This window comes from Amyelois transitella, chromosome W, assembly GCF_032362555.1.
Source record: "Amyelois transitella isolate CPQ chromosome W, ilAmyTran1.1, whole genome shotgun sequence".
Classification (NCBI taxonomy): domain Eukaryota; kingdom Metazoa; phylum Arthropoda; class Insecta; order Lepidoptera; family Pyralidae; genus Amyelois; species Amyelois transitella.
Genome location: NC_083536.1, coordinates 7,303,195 through 7,316,289, shown reverse-complemented (window position 1 = coordinate 7,316,289; position 13,095 = coordinate 7,303,195). Strand labels below are relative to the sequence as shown.

Below are 13,095 nucleotides of genomic sequence, written 5' to 3'. Positions count from 1 at the left end.
ATGTTTGTAGTTGTTTACTAATATATTTTTCAACAATTTTATCTATAGACGAGAGTAGTGTGATTCGACGGTAGTTATCATAATCGTCGCGCTTTCCTTTTTTATGTAAAGGTCGAACACATCCAATTTTTAAATCATCAGGGTAAGAGCCCTCTTTTACACTACAATTAATTAGATCTGCGATAGCCCCTGATACGTCGCTTCCAATACTTTTGATATGTGACATTTTTATATTATCTGGCCCAGGTGCTTTCCTCGGATTTAATTTTTTTATTATTTGATGCACTTCATCTCCCGTAGCTTTTTTAAAATAAATACTACAATCGACGGAACTGCTATGACTACTTGTGTCTAGTAATTTTGTGCTACATTTGGGAATAATGTCTTTAACCGCCTTGTCGAATCTTGTAGCAAATTTGTTAACGATACATTTTGTTGTGAGACCCTGTCTCTCAAATGCTCGTTGTACCACTTCATCAATTGACAATGTCACTCGGCCGAGCATATTATTTATTATCTGGTACATTTTTTTTGTATTATTAAAGTTTGATTGTATTTCTTTCATATAATAATTATTTCGTCTTATTTCCAGAAGTTTATGTAGTTTGTTTCTTGTTCTATTATACTCTAATCGAAGTTTATAATCATAAGGATTTTTCCGCCATAATTTAAACAAATTATTTCTCTTATCGCTTAATCGAGTGACACTGTCATTAACCCAGGGGACCCTAAAGTGACATGTGTTTTTTTTATAATTAATTTTTTGTAACTTGGTTGCCGCCGCTATCGCATTTTGAAAGGAAGATCTAATAAAGTTAAAAACATCGGTCGATGAGGTCATGTTACTAGTTTGCAACCATTTTACATTTTTTAATTCCCTATGGAGAACGTCAAAGTCAACAATCCGCTTTGGTGCATCCTGTATAGAGCGAGGCATCTGCATTGCCTCGTCGACACAAGCGAGAATTATAGCTCGGTGGTCGGCCAGTGCGATATCTAATACTGCCGTGTACGGACGTAATGTGGGTAAACGAGTGAAAATGTGGTCAATGCAAGATTTTGTTATTTTATTTAGTTTCTTTTCGATCCTAGTGTATTCTGATATACCACACATTAGTCCGTGCTCGCTGAGTGTTTCTAGAAATGTATGTCTATGTGAATCTATGCATTTCAGGTCGATATTTGTGTCACCAAGGAGCAAGAGGTTTCGTTTTGTACTGTACTCCGTGATATATTTGTCCAATTCCTTTACAAACAAACGTTTATTATAACGGGGAGGTCGATACACAGCACACAGAACTACCTCCTGATCGGGGTTTATTTTTAATATACCAGTTATATTTTCAAATGACCAGGTAGAATGTTGAATTTGAGTAAATTTAAAATGCGATCTTATATAAATAATAATACCACCCCCACGCTTACTAGAACGTAGATGTGAGTACATGGAATAACCAGATAAATTATAAAGTTGTACAACATTTGAGGAAATACCGGCTTCAGTTATAATTATGACATCTAGTGGTATCCTACAGTCATGAATAATCTGTTGTAATTTCGTGAAATTCTTTATCATTGATCGAACATTTATGTGCATACATGAAATACTGAGATGACTGATATTAGGCAATTTATCGACAAAATCGTTTATAGAAGTGCAGTTATATAATTCTGATACATTACTATCCATTACTTAACAAATGAAATTAATTAACAAAATAAAAAATGAAGAGAAAGTTTACTTATAATTGGTTTGGATGATCGTTAGACTGTGCTTGAATACGACTGATATCTTGAATTGATCGGATATAAAAGATTTTACTATTCTCAGTTTTCCTAGCACATACTTTACCATCTCTGCACCAGACAAATTTAAATGATTTATTTAACTGAGTTTTAGCAGTATATAACAACGTTTTAATATGTTTGGTTAATGCTTCTCTTAAGTAAACTCGATCTTCAGCCTTGTCTTGTGACACATGCGGCATCAGAGCCCCAACTGTGAGACATTTCTCCTTGCTGGCTGCTATCCACTGGCTTCGCGCTGACGGTGTCCTCATCTCAACAAGGATTTGTCCCGGTTTGTCTTTAGATCCAGATAGTCGCGAGGATAATCGAACATCATTTTTATCAACGCCTAGCTTAGAGGCTATGTTTTCTAACAAATTCTGCACTTCTTTAGTAGGAACATTAGGTATGCCTGCAATTTCTAAACTGGAAGACAAGCTTTTCTGCTCAAACATATTCATTTCCTGTTCAAGAACCGACACTCTTAGTTCTAGGTTCTTGTTTTTATTTATTAGGTCTTGATTTTTATTCTCTAGGTCTTTTATCACAGCATTTTGTTTTAAAATACTTTGCTCCATGGTACTTAGCTGGTCAGTTACAAACTCCAAAGAAGCTTCCAGACTTTGGATTTCCTCTCTAAAGGTTTTCTTCAGCTCTCGGGAGATATCTTGTACCAATTTTCTAGTATCAAAAGGCTGAATCTCACGTCCTGATTCGAGTTCGTCATCACTATCATCCGGAAGCAAAAACGAGGACCTATGAGAGAGGTTCTGCAAGCATTGCTCGCAGCTCCATTCGATCCCAGGCGAATTCTTAAGTGTATTAATTTGTTTATTAGACAGTTTAACACATGCCGGATCAACGTGAACAGATTTATCACTCCTCTTTATACTCTTCTTTCTTTCTAATCACAGCTTTCTTAACCAAATCTTTCATTTTCTTATATTCCTTACGTGCTTCATTCACATCTTCATCTATAACCTCTTGCATTCTTAAGTTAGCTTTTGCTGCTAACAAATTCAGCCATGCTTTCTTCTTTAATCGCACAAGTTCTTGCACATCTTTGCTCATCCACGCATTTTTGTGATTTTTTCCTTTCCTTCTTCTACTTACACCACACACTTCAACAGCTACTTTCACAATTCTTTCTTTAAATTCCTTCCATCCATCTTCAATATCGCTCATTTCATCTAAATCTTCAAATTCATCCTTCAGTCTATTAATATACTTCTTACCTACATCCATATCTTGCAAATTTTCTACTTTTACTCTTTCCAAAGCGCTGGTTTGCTCCCTTACCCTGTGCCGCCAGCGATTGAAGATACCCCTTATCCGGGATATCACCAGTAAATGGTCCGAGTCAATGCCAGCACCGCGATATGCACGGGTATCCAGCACTTTGTTCTTCAATCTTTCATCTACAATCACAAAGTCTATCATACTTTTTAAAATACCTTCCACTCTTGTGTAGGTGTGGATCTCTTTATGTTGAAACATTGAGTTCGACACAAAAAGATCCCACTCTAGACAAATTTCTAATACACTTCTTCCATTATCATTCACCTTTTCGTCACCAAACGCACCAAGCACCTTTTCATATCCATCACGCTTTACACCCACCCATCCATTAAAATCACCTAACATAATAATCTTCTCATTTGGCTTGGTAACTTTCAATACTTCTCTTACACTATTCCAGAACTCCTCGTTTTCGCTTTTTGCTGATGTTGTACCCCTCGAACCCACATCCCAAGGTGCATAAACGCCTAGAACGAAGATCCGAGTGATTCCAACTTTCAGCCTAATCCAAAGAAGACGAGGGCTGACACACTCATACTCATTCACGCACTCAGCCATTCGTGCAGAAAGAATTAGACCGACCCCTTGACAGCCTCGGCTGGTACTGGAAATTCCAGACCAATACGCCGTGTAAGGGCCGTGCTGCGTCGCGTCGCATCCTTTCCGCTTCGTTTCATTCACGCACAACACATCCAAACGTCTTTCATTCCATCATCTGGCATACTTCCTCAATCTTATCCTTCATTCCTCCTCTTACATTCATCGTCGCAAAGCGGCTTTCAGCAGACCGCATACCGCTCCCGCCGGAAACGAGACGTGATGGGGTGCGGACACCATCGCCGCCATTTATATGCTTTTTAAGGTTCATAATGCGATTCCCACGAGACGCTAGGGAAAAATTTTGTCCGCCCCAGCAGAGCCCCGCATGCCAGGGTAAGGCTAGCCATTACCTGGGGGTCGCCCAACCCCATGGCGGAAGTGGCACGCTCGAGACTAGGCTCGCCCCTAGCCATGCATCCATCGGCGCGGCAGACCTTAGATTGGCAGGGATTTACATTAAAGAGGAATCCCAAGTCTATCCCTTAGTCGCCTTTTACGACATCCATGGGAAAGAGATGGAGTGGTCCTATTCTTTTTTGTAATAGTGCCGGGAACCACACGGCACCTTTACAAAAAAGTTTTCTTTCCATTTATCGTTTGCAAAATATGTGCTAAATTCGTACACTTTGTTCAGTTGAGTTGGATCCATCTTGCAGATTGTACTGCACGGGTGCCACGTGCACTACCTCTTGTTTAAAATCTCTGCATTTGTTTGGGCAGTTCTTATTATTGCTTTTCTGTTCTTGACACTTTTATTATTGTCACTTTTTCAAATTCAGTCGTCCTTGACGTCATTCAGAATGAGTTTGCCGCCACAGCTAAGTTCTTTTGGCCGCCAGTGTTTTTCTCCCTTTTATCTCAGCTCTTAGGGTTGCCGCCGTATTATTAAAATAATGAAATTTTATTTTAAAATTTAAAGGGTAGAATTTAGTGTTTAAATTATGTAAAAACATGTAAATAAGCCGACGATGAACCGCAATAATCCGTTAATTATAGGATTGAGTAAGGCTACCTTGTAATATAAGCTGTTGGTTATTGAAAAACCTCGTTTTGTTTTAAACTTTGATAGTTGTTGCTTTCTTGGAAACTTGAATAGTTTTTTTCTTCTTGGACTGAACTTGAGTAGTTATCGTTTTATTCTGAACTTGGGCAGTTATTGCTTCATTTTGAATTTGGGAAGTCGTGCCGCTGCGGATTTACCGGTCTCTTCGAGCGCAAATACAGTTGTTTTCACTATCTGGGTGGCAAAAACTATTTTTGTTTTTTTTTTTTATATGTTGTCTACGCTTTCTGAGAGTTAAGATTCTGCAGAAATTAACATATACTTCCCAAAGGTACCTTTAATTGGAACGTGAAAGCGTGAACGTATTTGCAATTCAGCCTTTTCCATTTATCGTTTGCAAAGTATGTATATGCTAAATTCGTACACTTTGTTCAGTTGAGTTCAATCCATCTTGTGGATTGTACTGCACGGGTACCACGTGCACAACCTCTTGTTTAAAATCTCTGCATTTGTTTGGGCAGTTCTTATTATTGCTTTAAAATTTTTGAGTTTTATTATTGTCACTTTTTCAAATTCAGTCGTCCTTGACGTCGTTGCCACTTTATAAATAATAATATAATATTTCATTTTAAAATTAAAAAGATAAAATTATGAAAAAACATATATTAGCGGTGAGTGAACCGCAATATTCCGTTAATTTTAGGATTGGCTAAGACTACCTCGTAATATTAGCTGTTAGTTTTTGAAAAACCTCGTTTTGTTTTAAACTTTGATAGTTGTTGCTTTGTTGGAAACTTGAATAGTTTTTTACTTTTTGGACTGAACTTATTAGTTACTTAAAATAACTGAGTAGTTATTGTTTAATACTGAACTTGAGCAGCTATTGCTTTATTTTGAACTTGGGAAGTCGTGCCTCTGAAGACTTACCTGTCTCCCTCTTCACCGCCTGAGGACCCTATATAAAGGCGCTGGACCTCCTCTTTTGGACTCCTCGAGCGCAAATACAGTTGCTTTCACGATCTGGGCGGCAATTTTTTTTTAAACTTTTTCATTGCCTTCTGTCGAGTTAAGATTCCGCTGATATTAACATATACTTTCGAAGATAACCTTTATTTAGAACTACTTAGAATGCGTGTACGTATTTGCCATTCATCCTTTTCCATTTATCGTTTGCAAAATATGTGCTAAATTCGTACACTTTGTTCAGTTGAGTTGGATCCATTTTGCAGATTGTACTGCACGGGTGCCACGTGCACTACCTCTTGTTTAAAATCTCTGCATTTGTTTGGGCAGTTCTTATTATTGCTTTTCTGTTCTTGACACTTTTATTATTGTCACTTTTTCAAATTCAGTCGTCCTTGACGTCATTCAGAATGAGTTTGCCGCCACAGCTAAGTTCTTTTGGCCGCCAGTGTTTTTCTCCCTTTTACCTCAGCTCTTAGGGTTGCCGCCGTATTATTAAAATAATGAAATTTTATTTTAAATTTTAAAGGGTAGAATTTAGTGTTCAAATTATGTAAAAACATGTAAATAAGCCGACGATGAACCGCAATAATCCGTTAATTATAGGATTGAGTAAGGCTACCTTGTAATATAAGCTGTTGGTTATTGAAAAACCTCGTTTTGTTTTAAACTTTGATAGTTGTTGCTTTCTTGGAAACTTGAATAGTTTTTTTCTTCTTGGACTGAACTTGAGTAGTTATCGTTTTATTCTGAACTTGGGCAGTTATTGCTTCATTTTGAATTTGGGAAGTCGTGCCGCTGCGGATTTACCGGTCTCTTCGAGCGCAAATACAGTTGTTTTCACTATCTGGGTGGCAAAAACTATTTTTGTTTTTTTTTTTTTTAATATGTTGTCAACGCTTTCTGAGAGTTAAGATTCTGCAGAAATTAACATATACTTCCCAAAGGAACCTTTAATTGGAACGTGAAAGCGTGAACGTATTTGCAATTCAGCCTTTTCCATTTATCGTTTGCAAAGTATGTATATGCTAAATTCGTACACTTTGTTCAGTTGAGTTCAATCCATCTTGTGGATTGTACTGCACGGGTACCACGTGCACAACCTCTTGTTTAAAATCTCTGCATTTGTTTGGGCAGTTCTTATTATTGCTTTAAAATTTTTGAGTTTTATTATTGTCACTTTTTCAAATTCAGTCGTCCTTGACGTCGTTGCCACTTTATAAATAATAATATAATATTTCATTTTAAAATTAAAAAGATAAAATTACGAAAAAACATATATTAGCGGTGAGTGAACCGCAATATTCCGTTAATTTTAGGATTGGCTAAGACTACCTCGTAATATTAGCTGTTAGTTTTTGAAAAACCTCGTTTTGTTTTAAACTTTGATAGTTGTTGCTTTGTTGGAAACTTGAATAGTTTTTTACTTTTTGGACTGAACTTATTAGTTACTTAAAATAACTGAGTAGTTATTGTTTAATACTGAACTTGAGCAGCTATTGCTTTATTTTGAACTTGGGAAGTCGTGCCTCTGAAGACTTACCTGTCTCCCTCTTCACCGCCTGAGGACCCTATATAAAGGCGCTGGACCTCCTCTTTTGGACTCCTCGAGCGCAAATACAGTTGCTTTCACGATCTGGGCGGCAATTTTTTTTAAAACTTTTTCATTGCCTTCTGTCGAGTTAAGATTCCGCTGATATTAACATATACTTTCGAAGATAACCTTTATTTAGAACTACTTAGAATGCGTGTACGTATCTGCCATTCATCCTTTTGCATTTATCGTTTGCAAAATATGTGCTAAATTCGTACACTTTGTTCAGTTGAGTTGGATCCATCTTGCAGATTGTACTGCACGGGTGCCACGTGCACTACCTCTTGTTTAAAATCTCTGCATTTGTTTGGGCAGTTCTTATTATTGCTTTTCTGTTCTTGACACTTTTATTATTGTCACTTTTTCAAATTCAGTCGTCCTTGACGTCATTCAGAATGAGTTTGCCGCCACAGCTAAGTTCTTTTGGCCGCCAGTGTTTTTCTCCCTTTTACCTCAGCTCTTAGGGTTGCCGCCGTATTATTAAAATAATGAAATTTTATTTTAAAATTTAAAGGGTAGAATTTAGTGTTCAAATTATGTAAAAACATGTAAATAAGCCGACGATGAACCGCAATAATCCGTTAATTATAGGATTGAGTAAGGCTACCTTGTAATATAAGCTGTTGGTTATTGAAAAACCTCGTTTTGTTTTAAACTTTGATAGTTGTTGCTTTCTTGGAAACTTGAATAGTTTTTTTCTTCTTGGACTGAACTTGAGTAGTTATCGTTTTATTCTGAACTTGGGCAGTTATTGCTTCATTTTGAATTTGGGAAGTCGTGCCGCTGCGGATTTACCGGTCTCTTCGAGCGCAAATACAGTTGTTTTCACTATCTGGGTGGCAAAAACTATTTTTTTTTTTTTTTTTTTTTTTTTTTTTAATATGTTGTCAACGCTTTCTGAGAGTTAAGATTCTGCAGAAATTAACATATACTTCCCAAAGGAACCTTTAATTGGAACGTTAAAGCGTGAACGTATTTGCAATTCAGCCTTTTACATTTATCGTTTGCAAAGTATGTATATGCTAAATTCGTACACTTTGTTCAGTTGAGTTCAATCCATCTTGTGGATTGTACTGCACGGGTACCACGTGCACAACCTCTTGTTTAAAATCTCTGCATTAGTTTGGGCAGTTCTTATTATTGCTTTAAAATTTTTGAGTTTTATTATTGTCACTTTTTCAAATTCAGTCGTCCTTGACGTCGTTGCCACTTTATAAATAATAATATAATATTTCATTTTAAAATTAAAAAGATAAAATTATGAAAAAACATATATTAGCGGTGAGTGAACCGCAATATTCCGTTAATTTTAGGATTGGCTAAGACTACCTCGTAATATTAGCTGTTAGTTTTTGAAAAACCTCGTTTTGTTTTAAACTTTGTTAGTTGTTGCTTTCTTGGAAACTTGAATAGTTTTTTTCTTCTTGGACTGAACTTGAGTAGTTATCGTTTTATTCTGAACTTGGGCAGTTATTGCTTCATTTTGAATTTGGGAAGTCGTGCCGCTGCGGATTTACCGGTCTCTTCGAGCGCAAATACAGTTGTTTTCACTATCTGGGTGGCAAAAACTATTTTTGTTTTTTTTTTTTTAATATGTTGTCAACGCTTTCTGAGAGTTAAGATTCTGCAGAAATTAACATATACTTCCCAAAGGAACCTTTAATTGGAACGTGAAAGCGTGAACGTATTTGCAATTCAGCCTTTTCCATTTATCGTTTGCAAAGTATGTATATGCTAAATTCGTACACTTTGTTCAGTTGAGTTCAATCCATCTTGTGGATTGTACTGCACGGGTACCACGTGCACAACCTCTTGTTTAAAATCTCTGCATTTGTTTGGGCAGTTCTTATTATTGCTTTAAAATTTTTGAGTTTTATTATTGTCACTTTTTCAAATTCAGTCGTCCTTGACGTCGTTGCCACTTTATAAATAATAATATAATATTTCATTTTAAAATTAAAAAGATAAAATTACGAAAAAACATATATTAGCGGTGAGTGAACCGCAATATTCCGTTAATTTTAGGATTGGCTAAGACTACCTCGTAATATTAGCTGTTAGTTTTTGAAAAACCTCGTTTTGTTTTAAACTTTGATAGTTGTTGCTTTGTTGGAAACTTGAATAGTTTTTTACTTTTTGGACTGAACTTATTAGTTACTTAAAATAACTGAGTAGTTATTGTTTAATACTGAACTTGAGCAGCTATTGCTTTATTTTGAACTTGGGAAGTCGTGCCTCTGAAGACTTACCTGTCTCCCTCTTCACCGCCTGAGGACCCTATATAAAGGCGCTGGACCTCCTCTTTTGGACTCCTCGAGCGCAAATACAGTTGCTTTCACGATCTGGGCGGCAATTTTTTTTTAAACTTTTTCATTGCCTTCTGTCGAGTTAAGATTCCGCTGATATTAACATATACTTTCGAAGATAACCTTTATTTAGAACTACTTAGAATGCGTGTACGTATCTGCCATTCATCCTTTTGCATTTATCGTTTGCAAAATATGTGCTAAATTCGTACACTTTGTTCAGTTGAGTTGGATCCATCTTGCAGATTGTACTGCACGGGTGCCACGTGCACTACGGGCGTGGACCCATGTCTACGGTGCGGCGCCGTTTGCCGTGCAACGGTACGGCACCGCCGCCGGCAGATGGCGCGGCGCCGTGCCGCGCCACGGCGTCGTGTACCGGCACGTACACGCTCAGCACTTATACCAAAATTAGTTTTGGCTTGTTATGGACCGCAAAAGACGTATCCTGCTCCTGTTGCTGTTAAGACGTCGACGAATGAAGAAAAAACGAAATCAAAGAAAATATTGGGTAAATCCATACCTTTCTATAATGAACCATGATGGAGATCATTTTAAGAGGAAATATGAAGCGTTGAAAATATGTGGTGATGACAAATTTTACGAATATTTTAGAATGTCTATATCAAGTTTTGAAGAACTGCTAACCAAAATAGTGCCTCGTATACAGAAGAAATACGTGTTCAGGAAACCTGTTGGGCCCATGGAAATGCTAGGCTTAACTATAAGGTAAAAAAAAGAAATTTATTTCAACTTATTTACATATTCTAATCATAGAAATATTTTCTTTGATGTATTCATACGTATGTATTAGCTAGGTCTGTGTTTTGTGTCAATCCGCCAAGCCTTTTAAAATTGCTAACTCGTCAAGTGGTCCTTTTTGCAGAATTTAAATAAAACAATCAAGTTCACGCATTTAAACAAATGTATATTTTTTACTTCTTTTCGCAACCATAATATTGTAATCTTTGTATCAATAACAATCAAACAAAAAAAAATCAACAAAGAAGAAAATCAATAAAAAAACCGTTTTCTTACAAAATTATAATATAAATCAGTAATAATGTAATCTTTTTCGTATTTATTATGATTTAAGAAAAATCGTATTCGGATTCCAGTGTATCTGTGGTATTAGACATGATGTCTTCCAAAGTTGAGACTGGTGATGTTTCGCGACGATTTATACTAATTGGGTTTGATGAATTACAAGCTGTTTGATAGTTAGTTTCATAAGACATTGTAGCTTGTGGTTGTTGGGCAGTTTGGTTATAGTTAGCGTCGTAAGATGTTGCTGTCTGGTACCCGCTATATGACTGGAATGGTGATTGATGGAAATCTGTTAAAATCTTTAAAACCCCGCTTTGAAATAGCAAGGTCTGGTGGTCATTTAACTTGTTGAGAGACGGTAAAATGGCTTTAAAAAATGACAGGTGTCGATTTTCAGAAGCAGCTAAAGTTTCGACGATTTGCTTCTCAAATTCATCGCAACTTGGTTTTCGTTTTAGCGTAGTTTTTCTGTAGGGTTGATATCTTGACCTTGTGTTCGGAGTTTGAGATTCTTCTTCTATACTATCTTCAGTTAAATTTGGTGCATTTTTTTGTAAAAACATGAGTTGTCTATACAAATGATATTCTTTTATACGTTTAGCACCAGCTCCAGATTTCTTTGAAAGTTCTACCTTCTTTGTATATTTGAAAAAATTATCCTTAATGTTAGTCCATTTTTTTATGACGTCATTACCTGTAACAATCGTTATAAAAATAGAACTGATAATAAAATTGCTTTTATAATGGTCTGTAAAATTTTAAGAAATGTTTCTTTTGCAGATTTTTGGCAACAGGGAATTCATTCAGAGATATGGAATTCACAGATTATCGTGGAAAATCTACAATTGGAAAAATTGTACGAGATGTTTGTCGTGCTATATGGGACATTCTTTTAAGTGAAAGTATACCGAAAATATCCGAAGAGCGAATTGAAAAAATAGCTAAGGATTTTGACGTAAAAACAAATTTCCCGAATTGCATGGGGGCATTGGACGGGAAACACATCCGAATATGTAGTCCTGCCCACAGTGGGTCCCTTTTTTTTAACTATAAAAGTTTTAACTCTATAGTCTTGCTGGCACTGGTGGATTCTAAGTATAGATTTGTATATGTTGATATAGGATCGTATGGAAAGGAATGTGATTCCACCATTTTCCACAATTCAAAACTATACGAATTATTATTGCAAAATCGACTTCCCATACCAGCGCCAAAGCCTTTACCGGGGCTCCAAAATTCAGTTCCCTATGTTTTTATCGCTGATGAAGGCCTACCGTTACTTAACAATCTAATTCGTCCATACCCAGGGAAGCATCTCAGAGAAGAACAAAGGGTTTTCAACTATCGTTTGAGTCGAGCAAGAAGATATGTCGAGTGTGCTTTTGGTATTTTCGCAAATAAATGGCGAGTATTTCATCGGCCCTTAAATGTTCAATATAATTTTGCGACCGACATTATCAAAGCATGTTGTGTTTTACACAATTTTGTTGTAAGTCGAGATGGAGTTAGAAAATCAGAGGAGTTATATATTGACGACTGTTTTTTGAACCTTCCACAAACAGCAGATGACGTTTCCTTAACAAATCCTGTCAATATAAGAGACGAATTTTGTAAATACTTTAATAGTGATGTCGGTGCGCTTAGTTGGCAACTAAGCAAAATATAACTAAAGTTGGGTCACGGATCGAACCCACCAAATGTATTGAGTGTGTGTAAATGGCAAGTTCATAATAATACTAAGCATTAATGCATTGATTTCACTTTGATGTTTATTGTATTCACTTTATTAAGTTAAAAAGATAAATAAATAGGTAGGTATATACTCACCGAGTTTCGTTTTTTCTTTATTGTCCATGCTGTCGAATGATGGAAAAATATTTAGGCAGACATCTTTCCACCCTTCTGTTTTTAAATTTTTATTCTTATAATCCTCCTTTGACTTGTCCCAGAGAACGGGACGTGCTTCCACTAGTGAAATCAAAAAGTCTAAATCTAAATCGTCCGCCATTTTATGCAAAAAAAATTACCACGTGCGCACTATGCAACTGACAACACAATAATGAGCACGTCGGTACACGACGCCGTGGCGCGGCACGGCGCCGCGCCATCTGCCGGCGGCGGTGCCGTACCGTTGCACGGCAAACGGCGCCGCACCGTAGACATGGGTCCACGCCCTACCTCTTGTTTAAAATCTCTGCATTTGTTTGGGCAGTTCTTATTATTGCTTTTCTGTTCTTGACACTTTTATTATTGTCACTTTTTCAAATTCAGTCGTCCTTGACGTCATTCAGAATGAGTTTGCCGCCACAGCTAAGTTCTTTTGGCCGCCAGTGTTTTTCTCCCTTTTACCTCAGCTCTTAGGGTTCATTATTAAAATAATGAAATTTTATTTTAAAATTTAAAGGGTAGAATTTAGTGTTCAAATTATGTAAAAACATGTAAATAAGCCGACGATGAACCGCAATAATCCGTTAATTATAGGATTGAGTAAGGCT

The 13,095-nt window shown here is 36.6% G+C and overlaps 1 protein-coding gene across 1 annotated transcript; it reads left to right on the top strand.

Annotated features, from left to right (window-relative positions):
- Nucleotides 1-10,169: 10,169 nt before the first annotated feature.
- On the top strand, nucleotides 10,170-12,760 carry LOC132904132 (uncharacterized). Its single transcript, XM_060954054.1, has 2 exons — nucleotides 10,170-10,282; nucleotides 11,381-12,760. The coding sequence occupies exons 1-2, from the start codon at nucleotides 10,170-10,172 to the stop codon at nucleotides 12,264-12,266; spliced, it is 999 nt and encodes a 332-aa protein (XP_060810037.1). The 3' UTR covers nucleotides 12,267-12,760.
- The last annotated feature ends 335 nt before the right edge of the window (nucleotides 12,761-13,095 follow it).